We start from the raw sequence: 18,581 nt of genomic DNA on the forward strand, positions 1-18,581 counted from the left end.
GGAGTTGAGAGCACCAAAGGAGCATAAAGGAGTCTCATGACTTATCGCTCCACTCAGCTCTGCATTTATAAACCAAAATGTGTGAAATCTTTTCTACCACAGCCATATTTTATATCACACACATGTAGTACGCAGCAGGACAACTGGTGTGGAGTGAAATGATGACACCATAATGTTCATTGTCATTCTCATTGTCCTGCTGCATTGTGAAGTCTCATTGTGAAACTGCTATACGTATACGCCCCAAAACCAGTATACATTGATGACTGTGGCTCTGTTGTGTGAGTGTGTGTGTGTGTGTGTGTGTGTGTGTGTGTGTGTGTGTTAGAGAGAAAGATCCATCCTGAAACAGACACCACATAACAGAGCTCTCCATTCTCTCATCTTCATATCCAATGGCACGTCCTGAAATAGTTCATAAACACCTCTGGGTGTGAGTTAAATCGGAGGCAATGAAAGCATTTAGGAATGCATGTAAGCAAAGGTGGATGGAGGGCACACAGGATTTTCAAAAGGCATTAGCAGCTAATCTGGGAGAAACCTGTCTTTGTCACTTATAGGGTTACGTGTCCTTATGAGAATGTGATCTATGTCAAGCATGCTCTTCATGGCAAGAAGAGAACAAGAGAGCAGGCCACCCGAGAAAGTTGAACCCAAAAGAATGCAGCTCTGGTATTCATTAATGAAGAGCACTTCTCTGTGGTGGAATGAGAGGACAGCAATGAGAACATAGGGTGACAATGAGAAAGAGAGGAGGGCATAAAAACAGGAAGACAACATTCACCAGAAAAACTATGTTTTTTTTTGTTTTTTTTTACAAGTATGAGCATATTTGAGATAATCTTTATGTCAGCAAATAAATATGTAGATATTTTTGTCAAGAGCAAAATTGAACTATTCACAAGTCAGTGAGCCAGTCAATGTATATTAGAATATTTTATTGCTTTATGAAATGTTGCATGAATTCAACTGTAATAACCTTCATATTGTTTGAAGTTCACAGAAATGTCTGTTTAAAGTCAACACTTGGTTGGTTGTGTACAGCTTGACATGACCGTGATTGTCGGCACATAACTTACAACAAACAACATAAAACTCTTTGGCATCCTGCTCAAAGCATTATCATATCTAAAATAACAATACAAACATCTGTATAAAATATATAATAATAATAATAATAATAATAATTAACCTGTTTGTTAGTTCAAAGCTCACAGTAAACAAAAAACCAACATGGTGTAGTTTTCAACTTTTCTCCCACAATGGTGACCAAACCAGCAGAATCACCACATCCAGGAAACACACTCACATACTGTAATCACACATGCAAACATACTTTGAGAAGGAAAAAGTAATCAGAAAAAACATATGATGAAATCAACACCATGATGCAACACCCTTCCAAAATCACAAAACAACACCATGACTGTGTCAGTTTGTCTTTTATATATTATGCATCTCACTGTTCACACCCCGCTGAGCCTTTGCAGAACCAGCTACTCGGGCGCCAGCAACATGGACAGCGAGAGCATTAAAATCAGCAGTGTTTCATGTGTTATAAGCTTAAATTATTGAACAAAGATAAGTAATTTGATAAGAACAGATAAGATCCACGTGATCGGACATGTTCTTTTGGAGAGAAGGGGAATGGAGGTCACATAGATAACCTTTTATTGACTATTTATCTAGAAGAGCATGAGTCTGAAGTCATTATTTAAGGAAATGTGGAAACCAGATAAGATAAATATGTAGCTTCCTAATTCACTGGGTTGGGAGAGGAGAAAAACGGGGGGTAATAAAAAGGGGGGAGAAGCAGCAATTTTATATATATATTTTTTATATAAATATTTTGGCATACACACTCTGAGAACATGTTGCCCAATTACAATCCACAATACTGTCCGAGTACCTCAGAAGATTCTTTTTTTTATCTCCCAGCAGGGCAGACTGCCTGCAGCTGTCCAGCTTAGTGAGAGGGAGTGAGTCGGAGCACAGCTCTGTCTCTAAAAATGTGAAAACAGTCCTTTTTTTGTGCGTTGGCCTCTTTCCACAACATTCTTGCATCCAATATTTAATCCACTCTCTATTCAAAGACTTGCACTCTTCACAGATTCCCAGAATTGCCCCCCCATTCAAAATCAACCTCTCTGTTCTTTAAATGAAGATTTCCACTGCCTCTGTCTCCAGCTCATCCAGGCCTCTGAAGGGGTTTAATAGCAACTTCTTAGGCGCCTTGTCTGAAAAAAAGAAAGAATGAATAATTATATAAATGCTTTAAGGGTAAAACAGTGGAAAAATGTCCCAGATACAGCTCAGCTATCAATGATTAAAGGATAACAGCGATTTTCCACACTCAAACAGACCACTCTGGTAAATATGCTCAGTCAATAGATCCGCATTAGTTCCTAACCATGCACATTCCTCAAAGCCCAAATTATGAACCATGACCTGGACAGATGGTATCTGATTGGCTGGTTAGGCAGCAGCATGGTTAATCAATCTGAACATCCATGAAGCCGAGGTCCAAAACTCCTTTCATGAAGAGTATACTTAAATGCTGTATTTGTGTGTTTTGTGTAGTGGAGTCTGAAGGCTTATTTATTTGTGTGTGCAAATAGTTTATCATTCAAGTTTTATACTGAGGGCGTTATTGGATGGATTATTGGCCCTCATAAACAAACACACTCATGCATATTTGATAGATCACTCACCACTGTTGAGCTTATTTGTGCTGGCAGCCTCTTTGGCTTTTGTTCCCTCCACCTGCCGCTCTAGCGTTCCAGGTTGAGACTGAGCAGAGAACTGATGGCTTGGCAAAGTCTGATCATCTGAAAGACTCTTACCTACAAGACAACAGTATCTGTCAGAAATGCTTGTAACTCATCGATTATGAAGATTTTAGTTACAAAAATGTTACTTTTAAGCACCTTGCTCTAGATCAAAAATATATTTGAATGGAACATAGTGTGTGTGTGTGTGTGTGTGTGTGTGTGTGTGTGTGTGTGTGTGTGTGTGTGTGTGTGTGTGTGTAATGTAAGAAGTTCTAGGCTGCAAAGCCTTAGTACCACCCAAATTAATTATTAAAAAAGGCAACATTATGCTCCTCACCTCTACTCCTTGTGTTGCTCATGGTGGTGCTGATGGATGGGGTGGACGAGGCGGGTCGGAGAGGTGCCCCCGCTGTATTCAGGAGGTTTGTGCGGGGACTTTGCTCATCCTTCTGTCCTTGGTCCTGATGCAGCCGCTGGTTTAGGATCTTGATCACAGCGTCCTTTTCCAAAATCTGAGCGTAAAGAGCACGGATCCTGTTCTCCATCTCCTGATTCCTGTAGTCGGCAACTGGCAGGTCGTCGTTGAAACTGTTGTTAGAGGAGTGGCAAGGCGAGTGGTTAATGATGGTGGTGTCTCTGCAAAGGAAAAGATAATGTCCTGGGCTTAACTCAAATGAAAATAATACACATGGAAAACGTATATGTAGGATGTTCCGGCAAATGTCAAGCAAAAGTCAACGATCCTTACCTCTGGGCAGCGGCAGTGGCAGCCACCTCCATTGCAAACTGCCTCATGGTGCTCTCTTCCAGGTACTTCTGCTCCCAGCGCACCATGTCGGCCTCGAGGGCCAGGATTCGCTCCTCGCGCTCATGCAGACGCTCTTGGAGGGAGCTCATGGTCACTCCTGGTGGCTGTGACTGCCTCTGAGGTGGAGAGAGAGAGGATTTGAAACAGATGGCAAGAAATACTAAAACTACATCAATGATAAAGTACAGAAATCAGTTTTTTTTATTAGTTTTCCTAGGAGATGATATTTACCTGTTGGGCCCTCAAACTCCTCAGCTCCTGCTCTAGTCGTGTCCTCAGCTTCATCTCCAGGCTCTCCCTCTTCTCACAGGTGGACTGTAGCTGAGCCAGCGCACTCTGAAGTCTCTCCACCTTCTCCACATAAGCCCTCTTCCTCCTCAACTCCTCCTCAAGCTGGCGACCTCGTCCACGAGCTGCATCCAGGGCCTCCTCGAGTCGCTTTGCCCTCTGGCTCTGCTCCTCCGCCGTGGAACGCAATCGCTCCAGCTCCCGCTCCACGCGCTCCCGCTCAAAGTTCTGCTCCTCATCTGAAGCGAAAGAAAAGCCAAGGTGGGCAGGTTAGTCGCATGTTAGATGAACGTGGGCATGATCTTAAAGCAACACCAAAGAACTTTTCCTCTTCGGTCCCCCTACAGGTTGGAAGCGGAATTGTGTCCATTATGTCTCATTCAAACTACAGAGCCGCTACCCGATTTGGCAAACTTGCATAGTGCGGTTATAGCCGATAGAGGGCCGCAAAGCGGATGCAGAAGTGCTGTTCACCCTATTACGAGTTGATGAACCACTGAAACGATTATGGAAACATTATTTTTAGGTACAATCTTTGGTGTTGCTTTAATAGTAGTTTGGACACAAGGGAAAATCTTTCCAAATCTGCCTGAAGTTCTTTCTAACACATGTATGAGCGTAAATCCATAATTTCTCCCCTGAGTCCAACCACAGTTATAAGTACCAGAGTTTCTACATGGTGGCTAGTGTTCTTCATTTAGCGAAGCACTCCTGGAATGCTGAGAGGAGGAAGGAGGCAGAAGGGGGAGAAAGCTGCCCTATCCCTTTGACCCACATAGCACAAAGCATTCCTCATCAAGGCCATACAAACACCACCCCTCTGCTTGAGTCCAGTTCCTTAAACAGACAACATAAATCACACTAACAACAGGTGGGGGAACCTAATTTCTACCACTTCCACGGCTGCTCTGTGATTTAGAGCCCGCTCGTTTCCCTTTGCCAAGAGGTGCATGGATTGAATTCCCTATTATTAAGCCTTCTCGCCAAATAAGCTGAGGTTATGCAAGTGGAATTCCTGCATGCAGGATGCCCTCCTTAGCTACAAAAAGGGCCCCATGCTATGCTACGATCTGACCCAATCAAGCACGTTGATTACAAAAGGAGGATGTAACAGAGAGGAGTCCAGCCAAACAGAATGACATACTTACTTTGTTCAAGGAGTTTGGCCATGATGTGCTGGTTATGGTCGGCTGCTTCTACTTCTTTTGCAACATGCGTTCTGGCATTTTCCAAGTTTTCTGTAACGCAACAAAGTATAGAATTAGACTACATTGTAAACTATGTCTGGATCTGATATTATGGTAGATGTGGTATTATGTGTGTGTGTGTGTGTGTGTGTGTGTGGCAGTAGTCCATACCTCTAAGGTCTCTGTTAAAATCCTGCAGCCTCCTGATCTCAGCCACTAGCCTCTTCCTCAGTGTCTGCTCCAGATTTTCCCTCTTAGAACTGCCCTGCATCAGTGTCTCATATGCCTCCGAAATGCGCTGGATCTCCTGCTCCAACTGAAAAAGGGAAGAAAAGAAAGAAAAGAGCAGAAGATGGGGGGTGGGTGGCAGGAGGACAGAAAAAGAGAAGGTGGAGAAGAAGATTGTTTTGGTTACGTACTGTAGATATATATGTATTATATGGGTACATATGGAACTGTGTGTATACAGTACACTCTGTGTGTGTGGGATAATTGTGAGAAGGAATTCAAGCCTGCACCACTCCCTGTGAGACTGATTTATATCTACATTCCTGAGGGCTGATTGCTCTAGTTCCAGGTGTGTGATCGCACAGGAGCGCGCACGTACACAACACACCGCAAAGCACAAGTTAACATGCACACACACACACGCACACACACACAGAGGTCTGGGAAGGCTGCCAGCGGAGGGAAGGTGTGCATGCCTGTTCCTGGGCTGTGGAAACGGCAAAGAAAGACCCACCATTATAGCAGTCACACAGGCATGTTTACTCAGGGCTGCGGCCTGACGGAGAAACTTTCCAACCCCAGCAATTATCATTCTTTAAGGCTGAGACAAGGCAATGGCCATGTGACATAACTCCAGCAGAGAGTGGATTGGATTTTACAAAGATTGGCTGAGGAGTCAAATGTCTCTAAAGCTGTTGTTCAACCATGTTGAACAAGAAAATGTGTTAATTTCAGACCTATCTGGTTAAAGAGTTTATCATAAATGGCTAAACAAATGGCAGCAAACAAGAAGAAAGAATGAGGAAAAACAAAAGAAACCTTTCACTTTTTACAAAGCAAGCCCACCACCTGCCACAGACCCCCACCCCCATCAGCTGAGTGTGCGGGTCACAACCTAATCGACTGCTGTCTGACAAGCCCTAGATTACGCTGAAAATCTATGGCCTTCCTGGAACTAAAACACGCACACTCTGTGGCCTCTACAAGGTCAGCTCCACAATGAAAGGAGTGTGTAAACACAGTAGCAGGCTGTGACCTCCGTTTGTGGTATGGAAGGTAGCAGCTGGTAATCTCATCTGTCCCATCCAGATGAGGGAGTGTGCCTGGAGTTGGACGTTGGCGAGACAACTGTTGACTGGGGTTGTGTTTCATAGACAGGTGGCTTTAGATGGAGCATGATGTCTGGCTGTTTTGGAGTATTTCCCTCTGAAATTGATTCGCGTATGTTGCGACAACCCCTAATTTTGTATTGTGTTTAATGGGTAAAGTGAAATCCCCCAAAATGAAATGTAAAGGTAGCTTAAGTATTCTTTCTCCTTCAACAAGACCTGTGAAAGATGTCAGCAGCAATAAATAAAAATAAGATTTTCTCTCATGGATTTTCTCTCCTTACCTTCTGAATACGGCCAGTCTTCTCCCTGTGTGTTTCCAGCTCTTGCCTCAGCCTCTCATTCTCCATCAGCAGCATCTCCACCTGGTTAGGTTCCTCCAAGCCAACAGAAGGCAGGGTGGTGAATGTGCTGTAGCAGGGGACTTCAGCCGACTGAACATACCTATGAGAGAGACAACTCATATCTTTATTGTGCATCTGAATTTGTGGCTGAATCAAACATTTGGGGGCTGCCAGCTAAAATTAAAGGTGTGTGAACTTTATTTTTGAGCAAGGCATCTGAAATATCACTCTACTCCTGTCTACCAGCGAGCAGACAAGATGACTCCAGTGGCTGTAAAGAATGTAAAAGCCTATATGAGGAGCATACTTTTGTACAAGCATCCAAGGCAACACAAGCATGTGAAACTATCATGTTCCACTATGCCAGGCATTACAAACACCTACAGGGCTAGACTTGTTCTCTTTAGGGAGTATTTCAAGAAGCAAATCGGTACACAGGCTACGGTGTGACTCACATTGATAAGTATGTGTTTACGCACGTGAAACACAATGACAAGTCCCGGAAGATGATTGAAAGTCTGGCTCTAGTTCAAAAACCACACCATAGAATATGATGTAATGTTTAAAAAACATGCACACGCAATCACACACATGATCATGCCCTCTCAGGTTGTCTTTGTACCTGTGCTGCTGTGCCTGCACTGGCTCCTGGACCTGATGAGGGATAAATCCTTGGCCCTGGATGGGGGCTGAGTACTCTGGAGGTGGGCTACGCTTGTCCAGGCTCTGCCTCGTGCTCTGGAGGACTTGCGGTGCATAGTAAGGAAGTTCAGGGTAGCTGTGAGAGGTGCTCTTGATGGCCTCTGCTTTAGCAACTGCCTCCTTCCTCTCCAGAGATGTCTGCATGCAATGCTCACTGAGTGACCGCACATGGCTGCACTTCAGGTCCATCAGATCTGCCTCTTCGTGGAAGGCCCCCTCATGCAGAAGCATGTGAGAAGCCAGATACTGAGAGTGCACCTTGGCCTGCTCATAAGTTGGCAGCTCCTCTCCATGTAGCTGGTAGACTTGGTAACCACTCTCTGAGTGGTGGTAGTCGCCCTGGTGCTCCTGGCCCTGGGGCTCCTGCCTCGCAGAGAGCTGAGGGAACGGAGGTTCCTCCTGGGTGAGACTCTCCAGAGAGGATCGTGGGCTCCTGCCCATATCGCCTCCACTGCTGGGTCCACTGTTGCTTCCACTGCCTCCACGCAGGGCCTGCTGCTGGATGGCTAATAAGGTGCGGGTGTCTGTGGGGTTTCCATAGCGCAGCTGCTCCTGGATGAGCCGGTGCAGGACCGTGCCAGACGGCTCTTCAGTGGACGACATAATGCTTTGTGTACGTTGTTTTCTTCTCAAAAGACCTGTTGAGCTCGTTCTTATTTTGAAAATATTTAAATAAATCAGCTGTGAACCTGGAACAGAGCAGAATGAGACAATAAAGTACAATCAGTTAAACATAATTATAATAATTAACAGGAGACAACTAGGTATAGCCTACAAGTCAAGTCGCATACAGAAGAAAGGTTGTGTTTGAGGCACGTAGGCCTTTGCAATAACAACAACACTGCAACGTGCACGTGCAACAATGACTTGAATGTGATGTGAACATATCTCCTTTTATATAAAATAAATAAAAGCTCTCTGACTCTGATCATTGTTTGAGCTCGAGTATAATATGACAATAGTGTAGCCTTGCGTCTACTTCCCCAACAGCGACAACACAGAGATGTGGAGACATTTTCCACAGCAGGCAAAAAAAATGCATGCGCCAAAAATTCCAATCTCACGGGGGAGCAAAAGCGCACAAAACCGCATTGTAAAATAATTTCATCTTTAGCCTTATAGCACAACTGTCGTCATTAAAACACAGTAAATGGCTTTTAATTCGCTCAAAACACATTACATTCCCAGAAATATGAACCTGAAGTTACGATGGAGCTACTTTATACATGTTTGTGCTCCTTTTTTATGTTGTGACAAAGGAAGAAAAAAAGACGCTCTTCTTACCAGCTCACGCTCTCATCATAACGAAATGTTGTTCTTGATCTCGAAGTAAAAAAAATTCAGAGTAATTCCACTATTTCCATGAGTTTTTTTCGAGTCAAACGTGTCTCATGTTCCTCCCCCGGACGGGCTGCCGCGGTCCTCTCTCGCTGTGAAATGACTGTGGAGAGAGCAGGCGGCGATAATAAGTAACCGAGGAGGGACTGAGGTCGGAATGCCAGGAATGTAAAACGCGAGGTCCCTCTGGGATCAAAAGCGTGAAACCACACAGGAGGGGGGGGGGGCTGCAAAGCGCTTTAGCATTACCAATGAGGAGTTAAAAAGAAGTTTAGGATAGGGCATTAGCATTTGAGCTTTGAGAATAAATGCAGTAATGCTCAGTGACGGGCAATATCTGACTTGTTTTCTGGCACACAATCTCCTTCCTAGGAGGGTTCTCAGGGGAAGCGTTGGTGCTTGCACTATTTTTGTTTCTCTGATATGAACTCATTTAGTGGTGGAAGAAGCATTCAGATCATTTAATTAAGTACAAGTTGGAATATCATCACTGTAAAAAACAAGTCAAAGTTCTGCATTGAAATTTTAATTGTTGGCTAAGTAGCCTATCAGTAAAAACATGTAGGAAGTCCTCAATATGCAAAATGTCCCCTATCAAAGCTATATGATTATAGATTTGATAGCTTTATCTATTCATAAATTAAATGAAATTGTAATTGTAAAATTAATCCATTACAGTTTTGCATGTACAATATTAATCTGAAAAAGTACCTAACTATTAAATAAACATAGAGTAGTAAATCACTACAATATTTTTCCCTTATGTAGTGTAAAGTTACATAAAATGGAAATGCTACCCTAAAAGTACAATTTGGTCAAATAAAGTGTTACCTTGGATCTTTATTATTACTGTAGTACGTTGACTTTAATGTAGTTGGTCTAGATGGAGCTGATTTGTTGGTTGTTTAATTGATAACAATGCTTCATATTTTGTAAACTGTACACGTTTTGTATGTAAAATCTAAAAGTAGGAATTAATAGCTGTTAGTGTTATAAAGTAACAGTAAAGTAAAAAATACTATATTTCTCTTTGAAAAATAGTAGTAGCAGTAGAAGTATAAAGAGGCATAACATGGACATACTTAAGTATACTCAAAGTTGTACTTGAGTAAATGTACTTCATTAATGTTTCTCTAATACCTATCTAATGTGCTGTTTGTGTCTTCTGTGTGACAGAGAGAAGAGAGTTGTACGTTGCTTACCTTTGCACTCCTAAAATTGGTTGCTAATAATTTTGGTGTTATAGAGGAATTCAAGCTCCTTGCAAACACTGCAGGACACTATAAGGATAAGTACAACTCTCATCCTCTGTGTTGAGGCTGTACATGCCATGTGTGTGTGTGTGTGTGTGTGTGTGTGTGTGTGTGTGTGTGTGTGTGTGTGTGTGTGTGTGTGTGTGTGTGTGTGTGTGTGTGTGTGTGTGTGTGTGTGTGTCTTTGTGTGTGTCTGTGTGTGTGTCCCTGTGTGTGTCCCTGTGTGGTGTGTGTCAGCTGTCCACTGGAATCTGAGGTCTGCTCACCCCATTACTACAAACACAGTGGCTCTTTGTACCCAACATCACACTACGTGCTGCAGAGCAGAGCCTGGAGAATGCCACACATGGGCACAAATCCCAAACATGCAGGGGTTGTCCTCCTGCTGAGATACAAAGAATCACATGTATGGATGGAAGGTCGGACAGTCAGGAGGATAGTTAACCCTCCCTCCAGTCACATATTAAGTAATTTATAGTAAACGGTCATACAGTTCAATTTATTTCTGCATCTTCTCTACATGATAGACCACAACACGGTGGAACATCCATTTTTGTTTTCTTTAAGATATAGAAATCCCGCCTCAAGGGAGAAAATAAATGTTTATGACAGGCTTTATTTCTGTCCGAGCCAAAAGACAAGACAGAGCTATTTATTACCCACTTGAACCAAACTGCTATGTTGAGGACTTTAGACAGGGACTCTGACTTTTACTGTGGGCTTTTTAAATAACAGAGATTTTAGTCATAACAGACTAATCATGTCTTTGGGCAGTGGAGGGAGAGAAAGAAATAAACAAACAGGGAGGGTTACAGATGCTATCCTGTGTAAGCATACTCAACATTTTCCCTCCAGAAGCCTACAGCAGACAAAATGCATGCAAACTGAATCAGTAAAGAAATGGGTACAATCAAAGCACAATAGTCATTGATTGTTGTACAGTATGTAGCCTCATGGCCTTAGGATGATTATCTCATTGAACTTAAAAATCTATACACCCAATAAGTTGGTATTGAACTGACAATGGTATGTGTCCAGATCATCTCTCTGGCTCTTTCCTCCTTAATTAAACACACATTCCTGTCATGTTTCAGATGCTGCATACTTTTAAAAGGGCTCTTTTAAAAAAGCATGCAGACACTGCGTCTCTATGGGCGGCACTCACATGGAGGCGACTGGTCAGCAAAGTGGAACATGTTTGCATTTTCCCTTCAGCAGCACAGTCTCCACCTTTTTAAAAATCTGGTCATGTCATTTAACACCACCTCACTACTTCCTCTACTCCCAGTGTGTGTGTGTGTGTGTGTGTGTGTGTGTGTGTGTGTGTGTGTGTGTGTGTGTGTGTGTGTGTGTGTGTGTGTGTGTGTGTGTGTGTGTGTCTGCTGGTGGACAACGCCTCTGGCCATTTTGTCCTCCATTGTGCCACACTTCCTGTGAACTTCCAAAGGAATGCAAAGCTGACCCTTTGAAAAGTATGGATGCTTTTAAAAAGTCATTATAGGAGATGAACATCTAAAAATGGTGTGCCAATAAAATTCCCCAGTGACTGTCTGTAGACGACCGAAAAGCAGACAAAAGCTACATTTCATGAGTTATTCCCTGTTTGTGCAAAGATGAATGTCTTTGGGGGAAAGAAAACACAATTGTTATGTTGCTATAGGCCTACACAGTAAAATCATATTGCTCTTGAGGTTTTGGTGGAAACATGAGCACAAATGAGGCAACAGTGAGAGTAGTCAAACTACCAGTTACACAATTGGAAACAGTCTGACTCTAAATTTACTCATTTGAGCCTTAAAGTCAGTCTAAAAATATCTTTGTCAAAAGGAGGGAGGCAGGAAGACAAAATCTGTTTGTGTGTGTGTGTGTGTGTGTGTGTGTGTGTGTGTGTGTGTGTGTGTGTGTGTGTGTGTGTGTGTGTGTGTGTGTGTGTGTGTGTGTGTGTGTGTGTGTGTGTGTGTGTGTGTGTGTGTGTGGAGGGGGAGCCCTTAAAGGTACATACTACTTGCTCTGTTATTGTAAATGTTGTCTTTGATCAAACTTTGATTTCAAATGTATTGATGTGTCTCCAGTACAAAGTGTAAATAAAGTACATATTAATAAAATATTATTGTACTATATGTATTTTCTGTTATTATACGAATTCCAAGACAGTTCTGAAGTTTCACTTTCATGCAGTTTAATATTTGAAAGTTAACATTTATAAATAATGAATTCATCACTCATGTTTGGACTATTTTCTACTTCCTCACTTTCAAAAAAAATCTTTCAGGCCTTTATGTACATCCCAGAAACCAAACCATCTTTCTTCACGTATTGTAAAATGGCTTGATTAATTAATTTATCCATATTAACTAATTGATTCATTGATTGATTAAAAATGTACTTCACAGCTGCAGCATTGAAAATCCAAACTGTCCCCAACTGTTTTTTTACGATTTTGATGTTCCATTCATGTGCACTAAAATGAATGACTGGAAAATACTAGTGTCTAAGGAAAGTCTTAAACCAGTGTTTTTCAAACTGGAGGTATTGCAAAATAAATCTGACGGGTCGAGATATGATCAACAAAAAAGCAAACAAAAAGATGTTTTTCCCTATACCTGACACATAAATATAAAATAAGAGTATTACTTTCAACTGTACCAAGAACCAATCCTTGCAACGGTAGTTTTCCTCCAAACTAAAGATTGTTTGCTGCAGTTGAGGCTTCATGTATAGATATGTACCGCACATGATGAAGACAGCTGTTACTCTTCTGGCACTAACTGTAAGATCAGCAGTTGTTAAACCACATCAAGATATTGAAAACAATACATATTCTAAACAGCAAAGAGACAACTACTCAACAGGCTTGTAATAAATATAACAACATAACCTACTATTGTAATTAGAATGTATTCTACTCTGGGATGGTTTAAAATGAGCTGGAGGCTTATATATCAGGATACATTATATGCTGAAGGCCGTTTCCCTTGTCATAGTTTAGATAAGTGATAATATAAAGAGAGATTTGTCATGTTGTTAAACTGAAGACCAAACAACAAGATATTTGACTCTCTGTCTCTCTTTTTATCTCTCTTTTTATCTATTTATTTTTGATCCCCATGCATCTTAAAGTCTGTAGATCACTTTGGACGGTCTGAGAATGTGATGACTGTATCTGGCTTGAGACAAGAGTTAAAGGGGCTGGATAGAACAGGATGTATGTTACAGTGTCGGACCGTGTGGGAAAGAATGACACAGAATAGCAGACAAGGTCATCTGATACGGCAGGATTGGTGAGGAATGTAACTGATATTGTTGGAAGGAGTGGGATGGATTCCTCTCCTTGGCTCTCATATCTATGGACGGCGTCCTCATTCACACAGTACACAATAGACAAGGACAAGGTCCGCTGCACTCAAGTGGTATCCTGTTCTCAGGAAACTACTGACAACGAGCTTCCCATGTATTCGTATTTCCCAACAGCTTGGATTGTGATGCAAAACATGATCTAACCTAATTCCTCTGGACGAACACCTGTGAAGTAGCCTGGCTCCGCCCTCCTAGGTACTTACGCTCAATTTTCATTTCCTTTCAGTACTACGTCTGGGTTCGCAGTATAGTCTTGGGTTTTCTCAAGGGGGTAAGCGTCTCCTCGGAACACGTAGCTCCTATGGCGCTATTTTGATGCTAATAAGCCATCACCTCCTGTTAGCATTCCATTGACTGCCATTCATTTTGGCGCCACTTTGACAGCAAATAACTTTACATCTGAAGCGTTTAAAGACTTTATTTGTCCATTGTTTATTTCTAAAGAAACACGACAATGTATAAAAGGCTCCATTACCTTGTACCTCACGTTATGGCTCCATAGCAGGCGTTTTTGTAAAAATAGGCTAACGATTGTGTCATAACCACACGATTTACTGTCGCATAGTAGAGGAATTACCGTACAGTACAGGAGAAGCTTGCAGGCAGTTTTGACTCACATTAGCTGTTTAAGTTTAATTACTAATGTTAACTAGCATTTTAGTTAGCAATAATTAGCCTGTGTCTATGTTATCTCCTTACATATACCTACGCTCTCCGTCTCTGCAAGATTGGGAATGATTGAGATTTCTCTTGGCACAGCTACCAGAAGACTTACAACTTTCAGACAGGTTGCTCACGTCACATTTACGTTGTCTCTCTCAGTTGGAGGCTGCGCAGTAACGCTCAGCCATCACCGGAAAAGTGCTTCTAATGGCCTTCACTGGTCTCCGTCCAGAGCAATGGGATCTGTTGGTCCATTTTATATATGTCAATGGGTTTTCCCCAGACAAATTTTTGGCGGGCCAATCAGCGAACAGAGAGAGTGGCTGAGAACGATGACGTTGAGGCCGTGCGCTGGAGTTGTAGTTCCGTAATGGCGCCGGAGAAAGATGCGAGCAAAGCCATTCGGTCCGTTGTGGCAACGCTGTCGAATATCCAGAAGTTAAAGCCTGAGCAAGAACAATCTTTGCTGAGTTTTGTTGGTGGCCATGATGTTGTGGCCCTCCTCCCCACGGGGTTCATTTTCCAGCTTGCTCCGTTAGTGGTGAAGGAGTTGGCTAAGGCTAAGGCTAACGCTAGCGATGCTAACACTAAATATAAGCCTTGTCGGTCTCCCCTCTTGTTGCACATGCGCATGACATACAACACGACCAAACGTTAGCGATTGGTTATGGCAGATCCAGCGTGGCTCTGGACAGATCCAATAGTTTTAAACTTCAACAGAGTACCCGCCTTCAAGGAAGTTAACACTTGTCAATGGAGAGTGGCCAGACTCTCTGTACAAATGAAATGTACGAGAGTCTGGTAGGACCAGGCTACCTGTGAAGAGCAAAAGTGGAGAAAATAAATAGTCCATTGGTTACATATTTGTTCAAAGTGAAGAGTCGAGAAATATCTGCATGTTGCAGCAAGCCGAGCTCCATTCAAGGGAATTTCCAGACGTTCATGGCAAACAGACTTCAGATGTGAGACAACAGATGAATCTGTTAAGTGTGCAAAGATGACACAACAGATGTGCATTTCAGTCACTGAAGGCAGATTGTGTTGTATTGACTTCCATTGCTGATTGAAAGTAAGATAAAAGTAATCAATCCGATTGTGTGCACAAAATGTTGCAGAAAACGGCATTTTAGGTAAACTACAACAACTACAACTTATCATTTTAACACTACAGTTTTTGTACGGGTTAAACAAACAAGATATAGTGTGTTAATTACTGAGCTTTAGAGGTGCCAGATGGTGGTAGATGGATTTTGAAATGTTTAGACGCAGCCAGGCTAGCTGTCTCTCCCTGTTTGCAGTCTGTATGCTAAGCTGTGTCTGGCTGTAGTTGCATATTTAACATACACACCTGAGAGTGGTATCAATCTTCTCATCTAACTCTTGGCAATAAAGCAAATCAACCTATTTCCCAAAAATATCAAACTATTCCTTTAACGTGACTCAGTATTACAATTCACAACTGAAAACATCTTACAATAGCAGTAGCAATTTTTTTTGTTGACTTTCTTCAATTGACCCCAACTGTGATGTTCAGGTGTGTTTTATTAGAAACCACACGCACCCAACCCTGTCTGTCTGCAGAACTGGAAAATCCACATTTTTCTCCTCAGTCATGATATCTGAGAAGTCTTCTTGTGTTTTGTGCTTTGCTGTGTGAAAGTCAGTGTAACCAGCACTCAAAAATGAAAGGAAGACATCAACAAGATGTGCTCCATTTGACTGGAAGCTTTTACAGTACAATGCTGTAGGAAATGTATTGACCTCTGTTTGCAAGTGAACGACCGTAACATTAAACAACAAGTAACATTAATAGTAGTCACAAGTCACCTGTACAACAGAGAGCTGCGAGCAAGCTAGTTAAAGAAGATATTTAACAGAAATGCCTGGCAAAGACACTGAATAAATTATATTATTGCCAACAATGTAATTGTATGGCAGTTGTAAATGTGACATTTGGGTGGATCAAAACAAAGAATACAGATTGTGAGTTTTCAAAAGCAGAAATCTCCCCGATCTGTTGAACTAATAGTTGAGGTATTCAACAACAACCCTATTCAACATAGATTTATGGAAATGTTGTGCTATTGGGTAATAAAATACTTGCATGTTGCACCTTTAATACGTGAGATCAAAATGTTGACATCACCATGGCTACTTTACTGTTTCTTTTCTGTTTCAAAACACTCCGAATATTTGGCCTCTGCTTTTAGACATATTACTCATACAGCGCTGAGGGCAAATAGCTGAGTGTCACTGTAATGATGTTCCCTTTTCCATTTTCTTCCCATCCTCTTATTTCTCCTGCCTTTTTTCTGTCAGTTCTCTTTGAGTTAATGCAGCATCACTTTAACATAACACTGCACAGCAATAATGACGTAGGCCGGCATTAAAAATCACAGAGGATAAAAACACAATAAAGTACTAAGGCTTATTTTCATTGTGGTCCTCTAGTAAAACACTTATTACACCACAAGATAAAACAGCACAACAACAAGTGCAATCAACATATAAACCAGGTGACGGGGTAGCTATGTCAACATGCTTTTTGCTTTCTTGGTCATAAAAAAGTAAAAACAAATTGAATTGAAATGGGAACTGTTACATGGTACTTTGTAACCATTTCTTTAAGGCCACTTTAAACGTGCTCAGTGAAACACTCAGTATAACTTTGCCTGAGTAATTCTGGTATGTGAAAGGAATCTTGACAGGTCAAGTTTCAAGATGGAAATCAAGTCATAAAGTTATACAACAAAAAGCTATCTGCCACAGGGCTAGCATGCCAGACAATTATTTTGTAGAGTGACTAACATTTCAGTTTTCTAGATCCACTTAAATCTCAGTCATCCCGACCTTTAGGGCGAAACTGCACCAAAGTGAGCACCTTTACTCTGAGGCATAGCCCCGAGGCCCTTTATAAATACCGGCCCAAGCTGCCCTTTAGAGGTGTGAAAACATTTTGCAGCCTTCGGCCCCGAAGCCAACATGCCTACCGCAGACTAATGACACAGCAACAGGCCGTGACACCCTGTCCTAAAACAGCCTTCCACCCCAGCGGTCGGCTGCCATCCTGGTAGGTCATCAGAATGCCAGTCATTCATTCGGGCCCCAGCATATGTGCCCCCAGCAAATAGCTGTGCTCCTGTGCTGCTGAGGCTGCACATAGCATGTGATCTGATGGCTGGCTTTGGCCAGCGGCATCGTGGAAATGAGAGGGGGGGGGGCTCTGTGTCTGTATACGGGCTCAGCAGCTCTGAAAATGTACCAGGGGCTTTCCATGGTCCAGAAGCAATGAGGGGAATGTGGGCTGGGATGGTGAGCGGGGGGCATGGTAGGGGTGTGTGTGAGGGTTCAGTTAAGGGTGAGAGGAGAGGCAGGTAGGTGATGAACATAGTAGGCTGTGGGGGGTCGGGATGTGATGGAAGGATGAAAATTTGTTGGAGATTGATTTGACCCCTCAAATCTAAGATGTGATTATGATGTTACAGTTTTACGCAGTCTGGTATGCATTACAGTATTTCCAACAGCAGGGCATATCCTTAGTATGTCAGTACTACTTTCTATTAGGGTGTTTGCATTTTACTGTAATCAGCAGGTAAAACATGAGCTACTGCTTAGCTATTTGCCCACCAACAACTGTCATACTAGCGTTGTGCAATACCCCAAGGTTATATTGTGCAATCTTACACACTGAGCCATCAAATTCTGTACAGCTGCTGAATACTCTCCACATACTTGATTTAAAGTTTAAAAAGTTAGCTTCTACTTTATACTATATTACACTACATTTATGATATGTAGGTGGTGGCTATTTAAAGGAAAAACTTAACAAAAGCTGATGCTTCTGCACAGAGAGGTCATTGAATGGTTTGATGAGGATTAAACTGATACATGCTTTGGACTTCATAGTCACTAAGTATTATAAACCCGCCAAATGAGGGAATGTCTTTTGGAAGAATTCTTTGTCTGTCCAGTAGAGTTTAAGAGACTTGTAGAATCTATAAGGTAATTTACAAGTACAGTAGCTATCCTGGCAGCTCATGATTGACTAACACCTTACTAAAGAAAGTAGGCTGCCTGGCAACAGTAGTAAACACATCCATGGTAAACACTGATGTACTCTAATTCTATTTGTTAACGTTACTGTTGCTTAACACCCTTCGGTGTTATGCCTCTTCTTTTCCCAGTCGGTGGCTCTCTATTACCACGAATTAAAGGCCATTTGACTCCCTGTGGTCTCTACATGAAGAATCATACAGATGTTTGGTGGTCTGCCCAGCCATCCATGTTAAAATGGAAAGCGCAGCACGCCTAGTTATAAAGATTCAGAGGTGCACGACCAAGAATTGCAACAACTTTTGGAGTTCCCGTTGGACGGGAAAGGTGTGATGACATAATTCTGTGGCGCGAACCTCACGCCAGGTACACTATGGTGACCATAAACCTAGCTTCAGAAACTTTTTCTCCCTTTGTCACCATCTAAATTGGTATTTTCTTCTGTCTGTTTGCTCATGTTATTCTTGCTTCTTGATTTAA

At 42.2% G+C, this 18,581-nt stretch overlaps 1 protein-coding gene across 2 annotated transcripts; it reads right to left on the reverse strand.

The window, feature by feature from the left end:
• Positions 1–921: 921 nt before the first annotated feature.
• On the reverse strand, positions 922–8,893 carry LOC144526371 (angiomotin-like 2a). 2 transcript variants are annotated; one of them, XM_078263800.1, is made up of 10 exons: positions 8,722–8,893; positions 7,358–8,126; positions 6,676–6,835; positions 5,226–5,370; positions 5,016–5,105; positions 3,811–4,106; positions 3,520–3,695; positions 3,109–3,359; positions 2,712–2,843; positions 922–2,237 (listed from the first exon to the last, which is right to left on the reverse strand). In XM_078263800.1, the coding sequence occupies exons 2-10, from the start codon at positions 8,038–8,040 to the stop codon at positions 2,155–2,157; spliced, it is 2,016 nt and encodes a 671-aa protein (XP_078119926.1). In that variant the 5' UTR covers positions 8,041–8,126; positions 8,722–8,893; the 3' UTR covers positions 922–2,154. The 2 variants fall into 2 exon arrangements, with proteins under 2 accessions (XP_078119926.1, XP_078119925.1); XM_078263799.1 differs by having other exon boundaries at positions 3,109–3,407.
• Between the last annotated feature and the right edge of the window lie 9,688 nt (positions 8,894–18,581).

Source organism: Sander vitreus, chromosome 12, assembly GCF_031162955.1.
Source record: "Sander vitreus isolate 19-12246 chromosome 12, sanVit1, whole genome shotgun sequence".
Taxonomy (NCBI): domain Eukaryota; kingdom Metazoa; phylum Chordata; class Actinopteri; order Perciformes; family Percidae; genus Sander; species Sander vitreus.